General features: G+C 40.1%; 1 protein-coding gene across 2 annotated transcripts; it reads left to right on the top strand.

Annotated features, from left to right (window-relative positions):
• Positions 1-5,898: 5,898 nt before the first annotated feature.
• On the top strand, positions 5,899-20,809 carry OGG1 (8-oxoguanine DNA glycosylase). 2 transcript variants are annotated; one of them, XM_072136454.1, is made up of 8 exons: positions 5,899-6,162; positions 7,334-7,444; positions 8,191-8,543; positions 9,962-10,141; positions 10,969-11,147; positions 18,923-19,070; positions 20,023-20,072; positions 20,659-20,809. In XM_072136454.1, coding segments are annotated over exons 1-8 (1,113 nt in total). In that variant the 5' UTR covers positions 5,899-6,160; the 3' UTR covers positions 20,749-20,809. The 2 variants fall into 2 exon arrangements, with proteins under 2 accessions (XP_071992555.1, XP_071992556.1); XM_072136455.1 differs by lacking the exon at positions 5,899-6,162 and adding an exon at positions 6,972-7,035.
• Positions 20,810-24,653: the final 3,844 nt, after the last annotated feature.

The following is a 24,653-nucleotide window of genomic DNA, read 5'->3' as shown; positions in this document are numbered from 1 at the left end:
TATATATGTAAAGGTAATCTGTTCAACTTTGCTCAATTTATTTCAAACAAATACATTGAAGGATCAGACAAGGTTGCTTAGAGACCCTTTCATTTATTCACTATATAAAATGAACATGAACTTCTCTGAAGAATTGAGGCCGTATTCCGGTATGCTGAAGAGTGATGATTGTGGCGGCACCTGTATTTCTATGCATTACAGCTTACATTTGTTTTATTGCAGATTTAAAGTGACTTCTACCCTATGACCGGCCATTTTTTACTGCTTTCGAGAATAGGGGAGTACAAAGTTGTTATAAAAATCCTCCAGCCAGTAGTTCTACTTTTTGTGTGGAGTTCTTCCTTACTTGCATATCATCTGTATAAGAATTGTACTTTTTTGCACACTTGCTTTTAAAACTTTGGATTTGTTTGCCAAAGTGGCAGTGCCTATGTTAGAAATGAGCATTGTCGGTATTCATAATTTCCATAATTTGTATTTGAATTTTATAAATTGAGTTATAACATTAACTTCCCATGCTACTAACTGTAAACTGATACATGTTCTATCTATTTTCCCTAATAAATTACATATGAATGCCACAAAATAAGGTTGGTGAACACTTGTTTGCTCATGCTGTCATTATTCTAATCCAAAATATTTCCCTCAGATATCAAGTATCCTTAAATTCTACTGTGCAATGAGTCTGCAGTAGCATAGGCCATTTACAAAAAGAGTGCTTAAAGGGGTTTGCCCATGACAGAAAATTCTCAAATTTAAATCCATTAGTGATGTTTACGCAATAAATACATTTTTAACCTTGTTACTTTACCATCTTGCCCAGTTTTATTGCTGTTTTAGCTTTTATCACTCGGTGATGTTCAGTTTAAAATTCCACACTTCATGATCCCTGTGTGCCGGCAATGTGCTTAGATTATCACGGTCCAGGGTACATTTTTATTTACCTTCTAAACATTGTACTAATATCTGACACACAGAAAAAGAAATAAGACAGTTCAGAGATGAAATCAATGAGCTGCATATAACACACAATGACACTCTCGGCCCTGCTATCTCACCTATAATACTCAGTTTTGCTATATACCTTTCCATCCCTGGATAAAGATCTTATCTGTCTGTAGCTTTACCGTTCTTGAAATGTGTGGCTGTGGCAAGATGAATGCAGCGTCAGACAGAAGAGAAAGATGTTTGCCGACCCTAAGCCTAGAAGATACAAGGTTGGGTCCAGGGGAAACCAAAATTGTGTACACCAGGACTGACAGGTTGAACATGAAAAGAAAGCTAGCTGTGTATAAAGGGCAAGATAATTTTATTCAAGTACATATGACAATTAAAAACGCCTAAAAAGCTAGAAGATACTGGAAACAAATCAAACCCAATCTCTGAAAATAATGAAGATATACATACAGTAATGTGACCACGTGGCTCCATAAAAGCTTTTGAGTAGTAATACATCCATGAAAGAGGTTTAATAGCAGACATAATATATTGGAGACAGAATTCTGATAAGTAGTTAACACATCAAAATGACACTGTACTGTGATAGTTTAAGTAGGACAACTGGTCTGAGAGAGGGGGAAGAAACCCCACGTGTATCGCCTGCTAGAAGGCTTCCTCAGGGGATACAAAATGTCTGCTGAAAATATGCTTTATGTAGGTAAAATAGTTTGGATGGAGAGTTGGACAGGAATTGAGATCACTTTGGATGTTGGCCACACCCATTAACCATGTGTTCCAACAAATGCTTTTTAGTGTGGATTTTTTAAAAAAGCTGTTTATGTACATATGTTTCCTAAGTGATCTTGCAGAAGGGGGAGGCGTCTACAGGTATTTATGCTGGTTTTGTGTCAGCTTTCCTCATACCATGATTAGGACTATGTATAGACAAAACACGTTTGTTTGAAGGCTACATGTCTGCTTGCATTATGAATTTTTATATGCGTGAATAAAGAAGGTTTTTTATTACACTATCCGTAGGAGTGCTGGAGCAACTTTTTCCTTTTATTTGCTTGTTGGTTGCTCATTTTTGCAATTAACTTTGCAGAACTAAAAACTCCATAAACCATCCAGAAAACATCGTATGAAATAAGGATGTTTATTGATTGTAAAACTACAGACGTAGTCTATGTTGCCAAATAGTTTCCCCAAATTGTATGTGGGTAAGACAACCCAAGAATTCAGGAGAAGGATCTCCTCAGTTCAGTTAGAACTGGGAAACATACATCCCTGACTAAACATGTGGGCTTAAAACATAATGGGGACATAAAAAATTTAAGATTCTGGGGAATTGACACTTTAAAATGGGCCCCAGAAAAGGGAATATAGACCGCCAATTAATGCAACTGGAAGCAAGGTGGATTTACCGCCTTTAGGACTAAATAAGTTTTACTTTTACCCCCTTTTATCTAAACAGTTACATATTAGATGTAGAGAAGTCAACATTATTCCACATTATTAATTCTGTGTATATAGTGGGAATACTAAAGATTCTGAGGAATATTTAAGTGGTTCTGAGTAGCTTGGGTCTAAAATAAAATTTGAATATACGCCAAAGGCGTATATCCTTATCGCCCTGTCATCATTGACCAACAAATGACACACAAAGGTTTAGTGAACTGTATATCAATTGGCAATATACCTACGATCTCCCAAACGAATAAATGTGTAATGAGTAGATCTATATGCATAAACATATTGGGGCACATTTACAAAGGGCTGTGCCCCCGTTTTATGTCGGTCTTTGCACATTCTTTCTAATGCAAACTGCTTGCACAGGCATTTAACGAGACCCTTTTGTGGGGCAGCTGCACTAGGAATATAAAGGGGTGTTCCGGTGCTCAGTCGGCACACGCACCCTACAAGCCTTACCGCTGTTTGAACCATTCTTGGTAACAAGCACCATTATAATAATCATTCCTTTATTTATATGGCGCACATAGATTATGCAGTGTTTGCCAAATCAGTCCCTGTCCCCAATGGGGCTCACAATCCAATTAACCGACACAAACACGGAGAGAACATACAAACTGTGTGCAGATGTTGACCCTGGGAATGGAACCCAGTTTCCCAGCGCTGCAAGGCTGTCATGCTAACCACTAAGCCACCGTGCTGCCCTATAATTATTGGGCCCTTAGGAGATACTTACCTTCGCTTTATCTATCCGGCGAAGTAATTGTTTGAGGAACATATTGAATAATGCTGACTATTTAAACTTTTTATGCTTGCATGAACCGCTGTGATTTTCATGTCCACGTGCATGCGCAAACTGCTTTAACACCATAATAATAATTCTTTATTTATATAGCGCACACAGATTACGCAGCGCTGCACAAAGCATGTCAAATCGGTCCCTGTCCCCAATGGGGCTCACAATTTAAACAACCTAACAGTATGTTTTGGAGTGTGGGAGGAAACCAGAGGAAACCTATGCAAACACAGAGAGAACATACAAACTCTTTGCAGATGTTGACCTGGGTGGGATTCGAACTCAGGACTCCAGTGCTGCAAGGCAAAAGTGCTACCCACTCAGCCACCCTCATTGTTCTTAGTCTGCACGCATGCGCAAACTGTCTTTTGCAGCTTAATGATATGTTCTAGCACATGCTATGACGCCAACAATGATTTCACCTTTCTGTGCACACTATTCAGCGAGTTATCAGGTATTATCCAATTACATATGGAATCACTGGAGGTGTGCCACTCTCATTGGCAGTTGACACTATGCCCATTAATGATGACACCATGGGGGGGGGGGGGAGTTTATATAAGTTCGTGTCAAACCCTTTAGCTCTCAGTACTGCCCCGATACCCCCTGAAGATGCCACGAGTTGGCGAAACATGTCGGGGGAGCTGTTCTTGTGTTCATTTTAAAAAAGCGGATGTGTTGAGTGACTAGAACAATATGCAAACTAGTCGAACTGCACCAACTATGTTTTGTTGTATCCTGTGACATTTATGGAATACTGTAGTGGAGCAAGTGATTTGGAGGTTACTGAAGGTGACTTTCAGGATCAATAGACTGTTTACAAACTAATTAAAAACATCAAAAATATCCCGCTGCTGACGTACTCTTTAAAAATTAATCCAGTACTTTATTCATAGCTTGTTAAAATCCATATAGGCAGTAGAGAACATTGGAAGGCACACAATCTATTGCCAGGAAAAGCCTATGCGTTTCGATATAATCTTACTCATGGCTGAACAAACTCATATTTCCTGTTAAGAAAATATTTCCTGCTATGGAACTATTCAGGTGATATGAAAAAACAGCACCCGGAAAGGGTGAGAAAATAAAGTACATATAGGAAACATATGTTATAAAATTTTGTACATTATATATGCTCTTTTCATTAGGCCCCAATAAAATGCTAACTTTTATTATAAAAGAACAATTGCATGATGCATCACACTCGTCCTGTTTTAATCCATGGGGCGCTCTCGTATTAAGGGTGAAGATCCAGAAAGCCTCTTTGTTTAGCAGCTTTCTTTTGTGATCTTCCCCTTGAGTTGGTTTTAGAACTTTCTCAGGAGCTTGGCAGGAAAAAGAACTACAATTACCAGCATGTTTGTTTCGTGACAGCTGATATATTCACAGCAGTAGTGTTATCAATATCGGACAAATGTCTCCGCATTCTGGTTTTCAGGGAATTGGTGGTACAACCCACATTTTGAATTTTGCACAAGCTAAAATAAATACACCAAATATAGCACAAACATTGTGTTATATTCCTGCACTTGATACGAGAGTTCCCCATGGATTAAATAAAAGACGAGATCTAATGTATATTTATCAAAACAGGACGAGTGTGATGCACCGCGCATTTTATAGGGGCATAATGAAAAGAACATATATGTACAGAATTTTATAACATATGTTCCCTATATGTATTTTCTCACCCTTTCCGGGCGCTGTTTTTTCATCACCTGAATAGTTCCATAGCAATTAAACAAGCTGCCGGGGGTGCATGTTCTTAACAGGAAATATGAGTTTGTTCAGCCACGAGTAAGATTATATCAAAACGCATAGGCTTTGCCTGGCAATAGACTGTGTGCCTTCCAATGTTCTCTACTGCCTATATGGATTTTAACAAGCTATGAATAAAGTACTGGATTTTTTAAATCTGTCACACGGACTCGTCCCTATATCCACATCCATCCTTCAAGGAGGGTGAGTTGACTTTTTCTTTTCCATTTGTGTGTTTATAAACTAGACTCAGTTATTACCAAACAGTTTATATTGACCATATCATAACCTGAGCACCCCAAACCTCTCTAAGTTTATCTATTATATTCCATCTCCCCCCATCCCTCCTCTCCAGTCTCACAAAGGGTACCGTCCAATGATAATATGCAAAGTGACCTGTCACTAATGCCTTAATTATAAGAAAGGGACAGCACTTTATTTTCTTCATAGCCAATCCTACCGAATGTTACTCCATGTAAAGATTTCTTGTATAAAAGCAAGCCAAGACACACATCACACATTATCACACATCCTATACCCACATGCCCTTTAATCACACATCTGACACAGCCTGCATCTTGCCCCTCTTCTCAAATAACGTGCACACCTAAGTCTCACACTTTCTCTGTCTCTACCTCGTGTTCCAGTTCTCTTATAGACTTTTCACATAGTCTGCACCCCGTCTCTCACACTGTCCGACTTTATACATCCCTATGCCATTCTTCTTATCGTAGCCTGCACCCCATGTCTCCCTTGTCACACAGCGTGCACCCCAATATCGCCACAACCAGGTACCCACATCCTTCTCTTTCCACATACAATGTTGTGAGAACACAGGAGTCACATGTTGATGACATCATCGCAGGTCCTCCAGCCCTGCATCACAGGAAATATCGTCCTTGGTTGGGTCTGTGTCTCATCAGCAGCACATAGCAGCAGCCTCTGCCACGGATCACCAGGCTTCCTGTGTAAAGAGGCTCCTCCCATACAAGTCACATGGTCATGACATCATCAGAGGTCCTTTAGACCGACCGACGGTGTTCCGTCCTCTTCCCGGGATTGTGAATCTGTTGTGGCTGTATAGATGTCTCTATAGAAGGAGGTTACAGCCAGGCAGCAGCCTCTTGTGTTGTACATATAGGTTTGCGTGGGCACTATACCTACTGCAGGGAATCGTACACAGATACTGGAAGTACAATGTATGTATCCATTGTTAACCCCTTCAGTTTGTAGCATATTACATGGGACAACATGGCCCTTGGCACCTAAGCTCAATATAGTTCTGGGTGCAAAAAAAGTAACAACTTAAAATGGTTTTCTTACACATAAGCATTCCAGAAATCATTAAGTTTCATAAGACATTTCCATGAGTTTTCTATCTGATCTTGCTCAGTATGTACCGTAAGTTGTACCCACATTTAGTTGTCATTGCGCCCCCATAGTCTTGTTTAGGGCATTTTTCACCCCAGCAAAAGGAGAGCATGCTGAGATTTTCTGGTGCGTTAAAATAAAACTGCTTGCCTGAAAAAAACATGCAATAAAATGGGTCAGTGTCCGATGCAAGTCACACGTCAAAGGGACATAAGCCTCTGGAGCTACTGGAACGTAGGAACCAGATGAAATAATTCCACAAAAAATGACAAAGATTTTCTTGTGGGCTTGTGTAACTCTTCATGGTTGAAGACAGGACTTATGTATAGTGCTCCTCCAGGGTCCTGGTACTGCAGATTATTACAGAGCATCTCTGGGTAGTATCAGGATACTCTGACGCATACAGTATTAAAACTATTAATGAAAAGTTATACAATTATCCAATATACTTTCTATATCAATTCTTTATTGTTTTCTAGATCTCTGCTTGCTGTCATTTTATAGAAAGCTTCTATGTTTACTTCCAGTGGATAGAAATCTGACCATGGTCACACAGGTGCATGGCTCGTTAGTATCATAGTAATCAGAGCTGTGGGTTAAAAAAAGCAGTGCACCTGTGTGACCATGGTCAGATTTCTGTCCACAGGAAATAAATAATGAAGGTTTCTGTAGAAGGACAGCAAGCAGAGATCTAGAAAACTGTGAGAAATTGATACAGAAAGTATATTGGAAAATTGTATAACTTTTGGTTATACAAACAATAACATTTATTTGCTGTAATGGAAATACCCCTTTATACAAACAATAACAATTTGCCAAAATGGGAACACCCCTTTAAATGTTAATAGCAGGTTTCCGTTAAATTGGACAACTGATGCTCAGCTTCTACAAAAAAAAGTCAATGTTTTCTTCTCACATCTATGAGCAGGCCACATTTGGGGTATATATGTAGAAAATCATCCTTGTAGTTTACGTTCTTTCTGTTTGTGATTCTAACAGGATGAAACACCTTACTTCTCTCTCAGTCTCTCCACATCTGTGGCGCTCAATACCATGCCATCTCTCAGAACTCCGCTTGGATTTAATTTTGCCCAGTGGTCAATCTTTTCGGTAGGTTTAAGATCTTGTTAAGTATAATATACTCCTGGTGTGTCCCAGATGTAAAGTCCTGTTCACTTTGAGGAAGATATACCTTAACATTAATAGGTTAAAAAAATGGTACCATAAAAATTGCAACTTCTTTTGCTAAGGCTACATTCACACAATGTATGCCCGCCGTACCGATGCTGTTCACCCCCACCCCTCTCCTCAGGAAGATACAGAGCACGGCGCCGTATCACGGGAAAAGATAGGACATCTTTTCCCGTGCTACGGAGCGGTACGGTGCCGCACGTGTGCGGCACCGTTCCGCTCCCGTACAGGGCTGTGAGCCCATAGAAGTGTATGGGGGACGTATGTCGGCCGTATATACGTCCCCCATACATGTGTGTGAATGTAGCCTAAGGCTTAGTTTCCATGTTTCGGTTGAACAGAATTTGAAAGCGTAGCCTATAGAAAATGCATTCAGAAGGCTACTGTGAAAAATAGAGTTATGGCCCTTGAAATTCAGCAACTCAAACACCAATGTGTTTTTAGTGTGAAAAAAATAAAAAAAAACAATGGACCATGCATATTCGATATTGATTTAAATGTTCTGAAGTTAATACATTATTTGTGGTCTGCGTTGAAAGCTGCAAATTTTTAAGCTAAAAGAACAAGAGTATGTATATTATGTGTAGAATTGTTGTGATATAATCAGATCATATTGAAAGATTCAGAATTCTTGAAGTCTTGTCTGGTGGTTCTTAAATGTTTAGGTGGAGAGAAAGCAGCCCTGGGTATTGGACAGGGGTATTACATGGACAGGTGTGGACGCTGACCCAGAAAGATGGCCTCCTCTGGTACGCTGTGTATCCCAACCAAGGGACACCAGATAATGAACTGGAAAAGAGAATTGGGAAAAGGCCTGCAAAACGAAAGCTTCCCCCGCCGGTCCCTGACAGAATAAAGCAGGAAATAGAGGAGGAAAAGGGATCTCAACCTACTGACTGCAAAAAAGACAGCAAAGTTCTACAGGATTACTTCCAGCTACATGTCAGTCTAACCGAACTCTACAGTCGCTGGAGAGAAACTGACAAGCACTTTCTGAAAATAGCTAAAGATTTTCCAGGTAATATTTAAGATATTAAAGCATAATATCAAACATTTCAGAAACCAGTTGTTATAGTTTGTGTATCTGGAAGGAATAACACTGTTTATGTTCATTGGGGAGAATTTATCAAGATGGTGGGGCATTGATTAGCTCTACTCCAGGTCCTGTCTGATGTAGAATAGTATTATAACTATAGTACATTTCCTGGGCATCTATCCTAGCTCACCCTTTGTCACACCCAGTCAGCATGAGGGGGATCTATGTGCTGGTTGGGGGGTTGAAAATTGGTGTATAAATGCCCCCATTGTGTTACCTGTAAACCTCTCCAAATTTTTTCTCCTTTCTGTAGTCTTCATTTATAATTTGCAGTTGGTTCTGAGTAGCTGGGTGGAGACATACTGTAGCTGTTGTACCTCACTGCTCCCCCTGTTGCTAGAATAGCTCCCCTAAAGGGGTTGACTGGGACTAATGTGTGTGTTCCAGGGTGTTATTAAAATAACAAACGTGGCAATATGCTACATACCATGAAAGTTAATGTTATCTGCAAGTATATACATTCCCAATTACATATCACATATATCATAAAGGTTAAACATGTAACATCAATGTATTTTTGCTGTCGTAAAAGGGGTTGTTACTATGATCAAATAATATTTTATACAGCCAATCACAAAGAGTATTACACGTTTTTGAGGTATTATAGATCTTGCTGTAAGAGACCTGTGACAATAAATGTTTTTACAATTTTCAACCCATAAAAATGATAATAGATTACAAAGGGCTATATAGCAGTCAACCAATAGAAAACACAGGTATCAACAAATTAACAATAAAGGAAATATACCACTAGCTGGTAGACATATTAAACTACTAATACTTACCTTGTTTAATATGTCTACCAGCTAGTAGTAGATTTCCTTTAACCGTATAGGTATTATTCCAGGTATGACACACCTTTGATTGTTTCTCAAAACATCTACTTAAAGGGATTCTCCATTGACAACAAGTAAGCCCACAGGATAGAAACTAATTCTCTGATCCGTGGGGGTCTCCGTGATGGGACCCCCATGGATCACAAGAATGGGGATCTGTTAAACCCCCCCATTGTACCCTCGATGAATAGAGCAGTCAGTTAGGCGTGGGCCGGCTGCTCTGTTAATCTCTTTGGTGCTTACAGAGATAGTTGAGTGCAATGGGGATAGAACCGTCATTGAGACCCATCACCTCCACAATCAGCAAGTTAGCCCCTTGTTCACATTAAGTGAACACTCTGAGAGGAAATCAAAGGAACACCCGGGGCTCATAACAAGTATGTAACATTGTATTAATGGAAATCCTCTTTTAGCTACCCATAACTTATCAATCACATTGTCTTCATAGGTGAGAATATCCGTGTTCCTTTATATATCTTTGACAGTGTATTTCCTGTATCCTAGGAATTAGAGTTTTGCGTCAGGACCCCGTAGAATGTCTTTTCTCTTTCATCTGCACCTCCAACAACCACATCTCTCGCATCACTGGAATGATTGAGCGACTATGCACTGCTCTGGGTAAAAGACTGTGCCAACTTGACTCAGTGGAGTACTATACCTTCCCCACACTCCAGGCACTGGCAGGTAATATACTGGTCATCCTCTGAACCACCTATACATTTATGAATTTAGAGTAATTGTAAGTGAGGAGGCCTTCAAATGTATGAATTATATTTATTTTATGTACTAGTGGGAAAGACGAAACCTAAATTAGAATATAAAGAGAACCTATCATCAGGAATGTGATTTTGTGCTGGTGACAGGTTCCATAAGCCTATGATTGCTGATTTTAAAAATGCCTTTGAATAATTTCAGCACTATATGAACTTTACTTCACCTTATGTGGCTCCCTGCCAGTGGTGTCTCTTAAAACCTGGCGGGGGGCAACTAAATTAAATTAAATCTTTAATGAGAAAAATTACAAAAAGCATATTTTTCCAGATCTTTAATTATTTTTCTTCTAATTCTATAAACTCTTTCAAAGCTGTTCCAAAGATATCATCAATGAAAGATTAAACAATGTGACAAAATAACCTTCAGGCACCAATGACCCTTGGTCATGAAAGTAGTTCATAGTTAGTATCTTATGAAAAATGCTATACAATGCACGTTACCATTAGGCATCTATTAAAAGGTGGTACAGGCATATATTTATTGATGATTTGTGTTTAATAAACGTCATAATTGAAGGTCTTATGTGCTTTAGCCCCTCAAGCAGTGTAAAGATTAATAAAACCAAACTGCATAAATCAACAGTATATATGATTATAGTAAACTTTGTGATATACTTTATTAACGGAAAAAATATTTGTCTTGTTGCAGTGTTCATGTGAGATTTTATGAAGGTGATTTTATAATTTTCCTATATGTTTCAAATCCACTAATATTTTCAACTTGTGTTTATTGGCCAGCTGATGATACTGTGGCAAAGTTGCGTGATTTGGGTTTTGGCTACAGGGCAAAGTTTGTCTGCGAGAGTGCCCGGACAATTTTACAGAAGCAAGGTCCTGATTGGTTGGATACACTTCGATTAGCTCCCTACGAGGAAGCAAAGACAGCGCTGTGTGCCCTCCCTGGTGTAGGAGCCAAAGTGAGTATTATTCTGACTCAATAACCTGGCTGTAAGCAGGTGTTTATAGATAGTCTTATATCTTTGTTTTAACCAGTACTCACAGCAAAAATCACTTTTCGTCAGATAGTGTCAACTCCATCGAATAAAAAAGCATGTGGGAAGATTCCAGCTTTATTTAGTGCAGAAATCTTGAAGAAATGCTGGTTACAACGGTGTGAAAAGGATATAATTTGCCAGGGTAGCAGAGACATTCAGATATACACTTTTCCTGACAAAGATGGCTGCATACATGAGGGAGAGGGGAGGAGTTACAATACTGCAGCTAGGGGACAGGAAGACAGGAGGGTCAAAAGGCAAAGCAGTATAACACACATACATGTCAATGAATAGAAACAAGTCCTGGGACATGACACTCCCCGTCTGAAATCTTAAGATTTCATAATATACCAAAATTGAAAGAATGTCGTATGAGTCCAAAGGTTGTTCTTAAAACCTGTAAACAAGAGAAAAAACAACATGCAAACAATAACAATAAGTCCAAATCTTGGGGTTGAAGATTTGAAATCCTGATGCGAAACTGTGAAGAAGTTCAAGTAAACCCATCTTCGGATTGGGGAAGACGCAATCAGCAAAACTTCTACCAACCCACACTGTAATCCACAGGTGATATCATAGTCTATGGTGGTATGCTCCCCGCCATAAGCTAAGTGGGTATCCAAGTCACTCATGTAGCTTCTTCTTTTGGTAGCAGAAGCACTAGCTCATGGATAGGACGGAAGAAGACCCTTGCGGAACCTCCCTTTGTTACCTTGACTTCCACTTTGCGAATCTTTCCATCGTCGCTAGGCATGACTTTAGTGATGAGACCCATGGGCCATTCATTACGATGAGCTTCTTTATCCTTTAATAGAACAAGATCACCTTCTTGGAGGTTAGGTTTTGAAGTCTGCCACTTTTGACGGCTTTGAAGCATATGTAGATACTCTCTCTTCCACCTATGCCAAAACACATTAGACAGATGTTGGACCTGTTTCCACTGGCGTCTGTAGATGTCACTGTGGTCAAAGGTGCCTGGAGGAATATCAGCAGTTCCGATCTTCTGAGTAAGGAGTGTTGCAGGAGTAAGAATGATTGGAGAATCAGGGTCTGAGGAAACTGGAACTAAAGGCCTTGCATTGATTATGGCTGATACTTCAGCAAGGAAAGTGACCAATGTCTCATGAGTAAGCAAAGAAGACTTGCTGTCCATTAGCATTGATTCAAGTATCCTGCGTGCAATTCCAATCATGCGTTCCCAGGATCCTCCCATATGGGATGAATGTGGAGGGTTAAACACCCAAGTACATCTATTGTCGGTCAAGAAGTTTTCCAATTGTAGTTCCTTGCAAGCTCCCACAAAGTTGGAACCGCAGTCGGACCTCAACTGTTTGACAGGTCCACGAATGGAGAAGAATCTTCTAAGGGCATTGATGAAGCAAGAGGCATCCATGCATTCAATTACTTCAATGTGTACTGCTCGAATGCTGAGACAAGTAAACAGTACTGCCCATCGTTTGCTATTTGCAGCTCCACCATGGGTTCTACGAGTAACTACTGGCCATGGACCAAAGACATCGACCCCAACATAAGTAAATGGTGGATCAGTACTTAGACGGTCTGCTGGTAGGTTTGCCATTTGCTGCTGTTGCTGTCTTCCTCTTAACTTGTGACACTTAACACATTTGTGGAGTACAGAGGAAATACATCTCTTCATGCCCACAATCCAGAAACCAGCTGACCTGATGACACCTTCAGTAAACTGTCTGCCTTGGTGCTGTACTAGCTCATGATGGTGTCTGATCAGCAATGTAGCAATATAATGTCTACCTGGTATTATGATAGGATTTTGTTCCTTGTTACACAAGTCAGATCTCTCTATCCGGCCGCCCACTCTCAGTAACTGGTGGTGATCGAGCACTGGATTGAGTTTGTAGAGTGCACTACTCTTGGACAAACTGATGTTTTTTGAGATGAAATTTATCTCCTGACGATACACTTCTTGTTGAACACAACAGATGATGACTTGTTCAGCATGTTCAAGGTCTGAAGCAGTAGGGTGATCCTTACACATATGCCACCCATGACACTGTGATGGTGTGTCCTTAGCAAAGCAGCGAGAGATGTGAACCAATCTGGCAATAGCTCGCACAATGGATGACCAAGTTGAGAAACGCTCGAAGCAATGTGACTTCAGCTTGACCTTTGAAGTTACAGAAGTGTACAATGTGGAGGCTGTGGGCCTGATTTCCTTATCAGACTCAGGATCAATTAGCTCAAAGACATCATTGGATGGAGTCAGACAAGTTTCCTCAAACAGAAACTTTGGAGGAGATAACCACATGTGATCTAAAAGACGTGCAATTGGTGCAGGTCTTGTTCGTCGATCAGCAGGGTTAAGTTCCGTGGAGATATACTGCCACTGTTCAGGCATAGAAAAACTCCTGATGCGTTCTACTCGGTTGCTGACGTACATGTAAAACTGTTTAGTCTGGTTATGTATATAACCGAGCACGACTTTGCTATCAGTGTAAAATGTAAATGAATCAATTGAAATGTCTATTTCGTCTCGTATTACTTCAGCAATTTCAACTGCTAGCACAGCTGCGCAAAGCTCAAGTCTTGGTATGGAGTGTGCGGGTTTTGGAGTAAGTTTTGCCTTGCCTAAGACGAATCCGCAATGTGTCTCATTGCTGGCTCCTGTGGTCTTCAGATAGGCTACTGCAGCTATGGCTTCCACTGATGCATCAGAGAAGATGTGGACTTCCCTTCTGATGGCTGTTGAAAGGGAGCTGGTTGAATAACAACGTGGAACTTGGAGTTGCTCTAACACTTCCAGAGACCTTTTCCATTTTTCCCACCTTAGTTGTTTCTCAATAGGTAACGGAGAGTCCCAGTCCGTATTTTCAGTGTTAAGTTGTCTTAGCAGTATCTTGCCTTGGATGGTGATGGGCGCAATGAACCCAAGAGGATCATAAATACTGTTCACAACAGATAAAACTCCTCGCTTGGTGAAGGGTTTATCACAAGCAGACACTTGGAAAGTAAAAGTATCTTGTTCAATGTTCCAGAGCAACCCTAGGCTGCGCACAGGAGGAGCGTCAGAACCAAGATCAAGACTCTTCAAGTTGATGGCATGATCTTCTGAGGGAAATGCTTTCATTACCTCATGGTTAGTGGAGATGATCTTGTGAAGTTTGAGATTTGCTGCAGACAGCATCTCTTGTGTTCTGGTAAGAAGATCAACTGCCTCTTCACTTGTGGGTAAAGACTTAAGACCATCATCAACATAGAAATTCCTCTCAACAAACTGACGAGCATCGGAACCATACTCCTTCTCACCTTGTTGGGCTGTCCTTCTCAGTCCATAGATGGCTACAGCAGGAGATGGGCTGTTGCCGAAGACATGCACCTTCATTCGATAATCTATGACTTCCTTGTTGACGTCATTGTCCTTGTGCCAAAGAAACCGAAGATAGTTTCTGTTGTCTTCTTTAACAATGAAGCAATGGAACATCTGTTGAATGTCGGCCATTATTGCAACAGGTTCTTGTCTGAAGCGCATTAGGACCCCTAGAAGACTGTTGTTGAGGTTAGGACCAGTGAGGAGCATATTGTTGAGAGACACTCCCTCAAACTGTGCGCTAGAATCAAACACCACTCTGATTTGGTCTGGTTTCCGAGGGTGATACACACCAAATGATGGCAGGTACCAACATTCTTCTCCTTCCTTTAGTGGCGGTGCAGGTTCTGCATGGTCTCTATCAAACACCTTCTGCATAAAGTCTACAAAGTGCTTTTCCATCTCTGGCTTTCTCTTTAAGGTACGCTTTAAAGATGAAAATCTTGAGGCTGCTTGCTGCAGATTGTTTGGTAGTTTTGTTCTTGGAGTACGGAAAGGTAAAGGTGCTACCCAGCTGTTGGAATCATTTTGAGTGAATTCCTTATCCATTACTTTGAGAAATTCTTTATCTTCTCTAGCAGGTGCCAACTTGTTGTCATCACTTGTGGTGTTGAACACTGTAGATCCAAGGCTATCATCCCATGGAAGGCAAATGTTCATGTCATCTTGCTGGTCATGCTGCCCCTTACAGTTACTCATCTTTTCTTTCACCTGGTAATGACATGGGCATGGCTGAAAATAAGTGCTGCGACCATTTGGCAATATATGAGTCTTAAATGAGGATATCTTGGTAGGCCTTTTCATTCGGTCAATGCAGACGTTGCCTATAATAACCCAGCCTAAGTCAAGGCGCTGGGCGAATGGTGCATCATGTGGACCATTGATTTGCTGACGTATTTTGTGCACTCTGAGAATGTCCCTTCCCAGTAAAAGCCGGATCTCAGCATTTTTGTCCAGAGCTGGTATTTCACTGGCTATGGTCCTTAGATGAGGGTGATGGAGAGCAGCTTCTGGTGTAGGGATCTCCTGTCTGTTTGATGGTATCTGGTTGCATTCAACAAGTGTGGGCAAAGGTACCTCTAGATTTCCCATTAGAGAAGCTACTACAAGTCCACTGGCTCTTCTCCCTGAAACCTCTGTAATGCCACTACAAGTGCCCAAGGTATATGGGTAAGCATCTCCCTTTAGGTTAAACAGATCAAAAAGTTCTGACCTTGCAAGTGATCGGTTGCTCTGGTCGTCCAGGATGGCATACACCTTTAAAGTCTTTTCTGGCTGACCATTTGGGTACACCTTGACCAGGCATATCCTTGCGCAGGACTTGTCACAAAGATCTTCTCCGCAGACTTCTGTACATGAAGAGGATACTGTAATAGGCCTTGCTGCTTGATCTGTGTTCTCCCCGCCATGCTTTGCCGGAGGAGGGAGATCTGCAGGTGGTGTAGGGCTGGACTGAGAGGGGTGAAGAGCTTGTACGTGGTTCTCACTGTCACATTCTATGCACTTTATAGTGGATTTACAGTCCTTAGCAACGTGTTCAGTGGAAGCACAACATCGGAAACATATTCCAAACTTCTTTAGCAGCTCCTTGCGCTCTTGAAGTGGCTTCTTTCTGAAGCCAATACACTTCTTGAGAGGATGCGGCTTCTTATGAATAGGGCATAGGCGATTGGGGTTCTCAATCTTTTCACCTTGGTTGATCTTACAGCTGAGCTCCTCAGAAGCTGATGAGGTAGTGGGAAGAACATCAGTCTTTTTTACTGACACTGGACCTCTGTGTTTTCTGTACTCGGAGTGTGAGCTGTCATATTTAGAAGGTGGTGAACTGAGGCCGCTGGACTCACCGTAGGAAAAGCTTGGGTCATTCTTGGACTCTGCAATGTTGCTGACAAACTGACAGAAGTAGTCAAATGGAGGAAAACAGACTTCATTCTCTCTTTTGTATCTTGACCCAACTGTAGACCATTTTTCTTGAATGTTAAGTGGCAGTTTGGCAACTATTTGGTTTACCCCACGACAAGTATCCAGGTAGCTGAGACCAGGTAGGTGAGGGTCTGTCTTGGCCAGTTGGAGCTCTGAAAGTAGGTCACTAAGCTCTTGAAATTTTTGGTTGTCCTTGCCAGATAGCCTTGGGAAACTTTGCAACCGTTTGAAGAGAGCACTCTCAACTGCTTCAGGACTGCCATAGGTTCGCTGTAATCTCTCCCAGGCAGCTGTAAGACCTGCTGCAGGATTACCAATGTGAACAGACCTGAGTCTCTTAATACGTTCTGTGGACTGTGGGCCTAGCCATCGGATCAACAGATCTAGCTCTTCAGCAGCAGTGATGCCGAGGTCACTAATTGCGGTTCTGAAGGCACATTTCCAGCCTCTGTAGTTCTCAGGTTGGTCATCAAACCTTGTGAGTCCGGTCTTAGTAAGTTCACGGCGTAACATGTATCTTGCAAACTCTGACATGTCTGTTCGCTCTGAGCTTGGACAAGGAAATGCTGGCTGAGTAATGTTGGTCACATTGTTCTCGGCGTTCTGGCTAAGAAACAGAGGTGTAAATGAGGCTGCATAGGTGTTTAGCCCAGGAGGTGGCTTACTGTCCATAGGATTAGCTGTGGCTTGGTATGATGCTAGGCCATTGTTAGGGTTTGGCGTTTTAGCTTGTTGAGCGTCTTGGGGTGTAGGGCCGTGGTGATTTATGTAGAGTGAAGAATCAGGATGATGAACAGGCAGAATGTTGTACTGACCTTGATTTTGGGATATTGCAGGAGGAATTATGTGTTGTCGCTGTGAAGACATATCTGCTTTGTCAGGGACGGTAATAGCAATCTGGGGTTCACTGCTTTGGCTTAACACATAGTCTCTAGTACGCTTGAGAGAATCCTCTGCATCCATTCCGCTTAAGGCAACACTGTCTCTTTCACTCCCACTGGCTGCTTCTTCCAGGACCTTCACCTTTGCGATGGCTACAGCATGCTCACATTGTTTCTGAAGAGCTTCTATTTCTGCCTTTCTTCTTGCTGCGTCTGCTTCTCTGGCTGCTGCCTTTGCTTCCATTTCAGCTTTCCTTTGCGCAGCCTCTGCTTCCATTTCAGCCTTCCTCTGCTTCCATTTCAGCTTTCTTTTGCGCAAAGGCTGCCTGAACCTTAGTCGCCTCGGCTTCTGCACGCGCCTTTATAAGCTGCTCACTGAGTGTTGAATATTTTGAAGATTGTGACCTAGACGTGCGTTTAGAACGTCTTGTGGACTCAGAAGTACAAGATGTTGTTTCTTGAAGTTGCACAATTCTTGCCCTTGTTTTTGACAAAGTTTCATATATTAAGCCGTCTCGTTCAGCATTAAGATGCTGGAAGTTTTGCAGTTCTTCTAGACTATCTTGTGTATTGATTCTTTTCAGAATGCTTTCATATTCTTGACACTTCAGCATGTAATGCTCATGCATAGTGGACAGTGTCTCTAGGGCTCCCTCTAGAGGCAATACATTATGTTCAGGCAAGGAAATGGTGAAGACATGTGCCTGTAAATTTTTCCACAGATTCATAATGTCTGATGAAAGTTCATGCTGGAGGCTTTCAAGGTTCTCTCTAACCTTCCATGTAGGCTTAACAGAGCGTTTGTCCTTATCACTGGACAGCAGACTGGGATCCATGCCTCCCTGTACTGAGTGTCCCTCAGCCATGATGATGGAATACACACAGGACGGATTACTCTGAGGAGAGATGGCTGCTATGACTGTAGCTGTAGCTGAGTCTCTGTCCCCACGGCTGGGACTGGCAGTCTATGATCCTTTTCACTATTCTGACTCAATAACCTGGCTGTAAGCAGGTGTTTATAGATAGTCTTATATCTTTGTTTTAACCAGTACTCACAGCAAAAATCACTTTTCGTCAGATAGTGTCAACTCCATCGAAAAAAAGCATGTGGGAAGATTCCAGCTTTATTTAGTGCAGAAATCTTGAAGAAATGCTGGTTACAACGGTGTGAAAAGGATATAATTTGCCAGGGTAGCAGAGACATTCAGATATACACTTTTCCTGACAAAGATGGCTGCATACATGAGGGAGAGGGGAGGAGTTACAATACTGCAGCTAGGGGACAGGAAGACAGGAGGGTCAAAAGGCAAAGCAGTATAACACACATACATGTCAATGAATAGAAACAAGTCCTGGGACATGACAAGTATGGTATCTAGGATTACTAAAGTCAGCAGAAGTGGACATTCTACTGTGCTCTTTACTCCCTTCTGACTATTGCTCAGTCTATGGTTATAGTAACTGAATTATAGATACTGGGGGTATAGGGATAAAAGAAAACCTAAATTCCAAGGTGTTGCTTAAACTCAGTTTTTTTTCTACCCTTTTAGGTTGCAGATTGTGTTTGCTTAATGGCTCTAGATAAAGCAGAAGCGGTACCTGTGGACACACATGTCTGGCAGATTGCAAAAAGAAACTATTTACCTCAGCTCGGTCAGGGTAATAAGACTCTCACAGAGCGAGTTTACCGTGAGATTGGTAAGGATATTTAAGAGGTTTTATTACATTTTTATCTTTTTCATGTTCAGTTATGAATGCTGAAGCAAGACTTTTTTTTATGCAGCTTGTGTATTGGTATTTGTTTTTCAAGGAATTTTTTTGGGGGTTACAGGTGGTTCAATAGAAACATGAACAATTTGTTAGACATGAAACAAACAATTGTTAATATTATAATGTAAGAAATGGAGTGGAAGAATGACATGGTACAGTCAGAAATAATGTAAAGTGGGGGTAGGGAGAAGAGAGAAAGGGGGAGGATGAAGCTCTGTGGGTAGTTACATCAAACACTGTCAAAGTTGCAACGTATCCTGAAAAAGAGCTTTTTTATTGTTGACTAGATAGTAAAGTCTGTTGTTCACCATGACACACACCAATTTGGTGCGAACCAAGTCAAGTGGGATAGTTGGTTTTATTTACATGAGAAGGTAATGAAAAAAGGAGATAAATCTCCTTGATGTAAGATAGATATCTGGTGCTTTCTAATTTAGCAGGGCTTCACTATCCTGTAGGTTGAATGCCATAACACAAAATGAATGCTATTTATTTTAGAATTGGGAAAAAATTGATTGATAAAAATAATTCTAAAGTATTTAATTTTTTTAAAGGGATAAGGAATATAAAACGATAGAAATCAGGCATCTGTGCTCATACTGAACCAACGAATAAAGGGGAGGTGTTATTTGGACTATACAATGAAAGCTGTAACAACCGAACCCAATTTTTATTTGTCAATTCCACTGTATTTGACATTTTCCCAGTTAATGGTGCCAATTAGAAAGTATAATATGGTCCTACAGATAAGCCATGGCTTTGGATTGGGAAAGACAAAAAACAATTATGGTTTTGAAATGAGGAGTGTAAACAGGGAAACGAAAATGGAGCTTTACTTGAAGGGGTTAACTAAGTTTTCTGTTCGGCTCTTGTTTTTCAGGAGATTATTTCCGCAGTCTCTGGGGTGCTTATGCTGGATGGGCCCAAGGAGTAAGTTCTTGTAAAATTTTATGTTAAACACAACACATTATAACATCTGTGAAAGAACATAGAATATTTAAATTTATTTTGATGGTGCAGGTATTTGGGGAAAAAATAAAATAACTTGGTTATTATCTATTTACTAATGACTTCCATTTTAAAACATAGCCGAGGTCCATAATTTTACCTAAGAAAAAAAGAGCTAAATTCCAGCTCACCTCCAGCCTGTTTTTGATCATACACGGAGCCGGCAAAGGACCAACCACATTTGAGAAGGCAAAACAACAAGCAAAATAATCCAATGGTCCAGCCAGGTTCCAAAGCGTGTTCAAAATTTATTTGAAAATATCAATACATCCACAGTGTAAATCCTATCCACCAGGTTTTTATCGATCACTTGGTGGCTAGAAGATATTTCTATGAATCCAGTGTTTACCATAATGGTGGCCACTTTTACACAGCAGTGTGACATTTGACTTATGTTTTCAAAAACTTATAAACTGATAACTAATTTAAATATTCACATTTCAACTTAAAACAAGAACAACAAGTGAAGTTATCACTGCTATAATAATTATTTGTATTCTTTTACCAGGTCTTATTTTGTTCGGATCTTAAGAGGTTTCAGAGTTCAGGAAATCAACCAAAAAAAATGTCAAAAATGAAGCTTAAAGAATTGAAATGAATGTTATTTTGTAATGCACAATTTTATTTTTCTACTTAATAATGAACTCCTCATAACCTTGTGTCCTTTGTATGTTTTGTCGTTAAAAAGATCTGCATTTGGCCCCTGGAGCTTATGTTTGACATGTGTGATGAAGTGTGATAGAAAACCCTCAGCAAGTGAAGTGCAGTGGTGGTTTTATTACTTTTGTCAGTGTTTATACATTGGGTTTGAGTACTTAAGATTTAACTGCAATTTTTGACGGAATATAAAAATTACAGTGACACTTCTTCAGACCAGTACTTTGCGGACACAAAGTAGTTTGGTTTTTTTACTATTATACTCTAAGGAAGCCATCCCTCTATGAGCAGACCACTGCCTTATGGAAACAAATGCCATGTTTTCTGTAAATTACTTAGTGGGAACCACTGTAGCATGAATGCAGGCAATGTGTGGGGAACATTAGGTCCTGCACACCAAATTCTACCTTAAAAAGTTTCAAATTACAGTTTGGATTTTTTTTACACCATTCAGTCCACTTTTTAAAATTGCGTGCACGGCTAAGCTGTCTGTAAACCTGATTTATCAAATGTGACTTTAAAAAAAAGTTGTCAAACTGTTGAAAACTAATTCCAGTGAATTGGAAGAGTAGAATGCGAGGAAATTTTACAGAACAGAAGTATTAGGACCTACAAACATGCCACATTTATCAAGTATTGTTTGACACTTAATACATTTTGTGTAAATTATGCCATTGCAGACGCCAGTAAAAATGACTTGATCAATTCCCTTCTGGATAAAAATTCCACTATTGGCACAAGGTGGTTCAGTAAATCACAACCAGAGTAGGAAATTTGTAAAAGGGGCATTAGGAATGAATAACCTTCAGCATAACGGAGCAAGAGAGTTCCCATATCATGTACATCATATGACTACTGAACAATGGAGACAGCCATTTTCAAGTATACATGTCAATGGCATTAAGTTTGCTGACACCATAGAAGATCTAATTCTGATATTGTAAATGGTCTCTCTAGTGCCCAAAATAAAATCACTGTCTTTATCTCTACTTTCAGATTAGCAGAACCAGGCCGTTTGCTCCAGTCCCCCATTAGCAGTAGTAGATACACAGTATGTTCACTAGGCTCTATGCTATCAGCTGAGGGTCCAGACCGCATGGCACTGCCAGTCTGTCAGAAAAAATAATGTTGAGGAATAGTAGGGGTTAGAGCGAAAATGCCAAGTCTCCCAAAAACACTTGAGTATAACCCTTAACCCCTTAAGGAGGCAGCGGGGTTTTTTTTTCATTTTTCACTCTCCACTTTCAAAAATCCATAACTTTTTTCATTTTTCCATGTACAGAGCTGTGTGAGGGCTTATTTTCTCTGTAACAAATATGATCCGAAAGGTAGAAGGGATTCCGTCCTTACGGTAGTAGGAAAAAAGGACTATACTCCCGGCGCTTCTCTGATCCAAAAATGGTAGTTTTTATTTTAACATATAAAATCAAAAGTTAAAAATAGAAATAAAATATCAGACAACGCGTTTCGCGTCCTATTGCACGGACGCTTCCTCAGGTCTAAATTACACTTGTTAGCCCAACATTATAAATACCCAACTTACAGGAAGTGATGTCAACAGGAAGTGATGTCAACTAATGATCTCACATATAAACAATTTGCATTTAATATTTTATCACAAAATAGTTCTATATTATCTGATGTAGTGCAAGACTAAAGCTAGAACATGTCTATATTTCTTTGTTCCAAAAACTAGTTAATTCGTAGGACGTAAGTCCTGAGAGAGGTGTTTGGAATGTTGGTGGAATACACTGGGTGGGAGTGACATCTCTCGATCACATGACGCGATCTCGATCACGTGATCACGATCACATGTTGTCTCTCGATCACATGATCACATCACGTGACGTCTCTCGATCACATGACTAGTCCCATGATCGACATCTACTTTCTTTAACTAATATTTGGATGCGCGATATTATCAGTGACTATAACTGACACACAACGGAGCCGAGTGTCACAGAAACAAGCTCGCAGGAAATCCAGACTAAAGGTAAGCATGAAAATTAAACATGAATTGAGATAAAAGGATTAAATAATGGTTTCTGAGACTTCATTCATGCCGTCAGGATTGAGAGTCTGCAACTTGAAAATCCAATATACCTCCCTACGACATAGGGTCTGGTATCTATTGTTAACACTTTCTGGAACATGGTCTATAGGCATAATACTAAGTACATTTTCGTTTTTTTGATGTTTAAACAAGAAATGTTTAGAAAGACCATGCTTAAGGAAGCCTTTTTTGATGTTATTTCTATGTCCGGTGACCCGATCATGTAATTCTTGCGTGGTCCTCCCTATATACTGGAGGCCGCATGGGCATTCTGCCAAATAAATTACATAGCTCGACTTGCAGGTCATAGTCGTTTTTATCGGGTATGACTGCTGTGTGACATTCGATTTAAAGGTAATGGCTTCATTCTTTATAACAGAACAGCATAGACACAGCTTATGGTTGCATTTCTTAATCATTGGGAGGTCCTTCCCTGACACTTTAATATTCATGCTTCCCAATGTCTTATGTTGTTTTATTTGGCTGGGAGCCAGAATATTTTTGAGAGTCGAGGCCCGTCGATAAGTAATTTTGGGCCTAAGTGGAAGAATAGTCTTGAGAATTTTGTCTTTTTGTAAAATGGGCCAGTGCTTATTTAAAATTTCTGTGATTTCCCTAGATTTATCATTATAGCGAGTCGCAAAATTAAGAGAATGATCGTTAATTTGTGTTACCTTCTGTTCAGATTCTGATCTGTTTTTTGTGAGACAGTCCTCTTGTGTTAGAATACTGGTCTTTTTATACGCTTGATTTAAAATATATTTAGGGTACCCTTTTTCTAGGAACCTTTCCTTTAAAATTTTAGACTGTTGTTTAAAAACCTGTGGGTCCGTACAATTTTTTCTAACTCTCTTGTACTGGCTAAACGGTATATTCTTTTTCCACTTACTAAAATGTAGACTATCATAATTAAGATAGCTATTTGTATCCACTTTTTTTTTTTAAAAAGTGGATGTATAGATAGATTGATCTTTAATATAGAGATTGAGATCTAAAAATGTGATGGTATCATTTTGATGTTCCGCGGAGAAAGATATCCCCCAGTCATTTGTACAGAGATATTCCGAAAAGGCTATGGCTTCTTCAGGGGACCCAGTCCAAATGAGGATGAGGTCGTCTATATATCGACGGTAAAAATGTATATATTGTCTGTATGGGTGATCACACAATATATATCTGTTCTCGAATACCCCCATGAACAAATTTGCATAGGCTGGTGCTAGTTTCGTGCCCATCGCCGTTCCACAGGTCTGATGAAACAGGATGGAATTATAGGAAAAAAAATTGTTCTCTAGCACCAGTGATAAGAGCTCTAGTAGTAGGGATTCAGCCTCTCCACCAACAAAAGAAAAGAAAAAAACTAAACGGGGGACACGAGGAGGACGAAACAAGATAAAAAGGAAACAAAAATCCGAACATACTAGTTCGGTAAACATTTTTAATCTAACTGGTTATACTCTAACCCCTGATGAGATATCATTGTTATCTAAAGGATTGTCCTTTTGCCCCAATCAACCCCCCAATAACTTTGAACTTTTTTTTAGACATAAATATGTTCATTAGAAAATTAACTCTTAAACGTCACTTTGCCTTGATAGACAAACAAAAGAGTCGTAATTCCACTATGGGGAACACCAATTCGATAACTAATAGTTGTAAGTCCTCTAGTGTAAATCCTTCGAAGGTTAGAAATAAATCGAAATTTTATCCTGTACATAATCAAGGCCATCATATAAAAAATTTTTTTTCGATATGATACAAGAGGATTTCAAATCGCTTACTGTGGGCATGCA

Source organism: Engystomops pustulosus, chromosome 2 (genome assembly GCF_040894005.1).
Source record: "Engystomops pustulosus chromosome 2, aEngPut4.maternal, whole genome shotgun sequence".
Lineage (NCBI taxonomy): Eukaryota > Metazoa > Chordata > Amphibia > Anura > Leptodactylidae > Engystomops > Engystomops pustulosus.
The sequence above is the reverse complement of the archived record's forward strand: the minus strand, read 5'-3'. Positions and strand labels throughout refer to the sequence as shown.

Excerpts from the sequence above, each read along its gene's own strand:
- OGG1 (XM_072136454.1), top strand. Across the intron at positions 7,445-8,190 it reads CCCAGTGGTCAATCTTTTCG|GTGGAGAGAAAGCAGCCCTG; the intron begins GTAGGTTTAAGA and ends TTAAATGTTTAG. Across the intron at positions 19,071-20,022 it reads GCGAGTTTACCGTGAGATTG|GAGATTATTTCCGCAGTCTC; the intron begins GTAAGGATATTT and ends CTTGTTTTTCAG.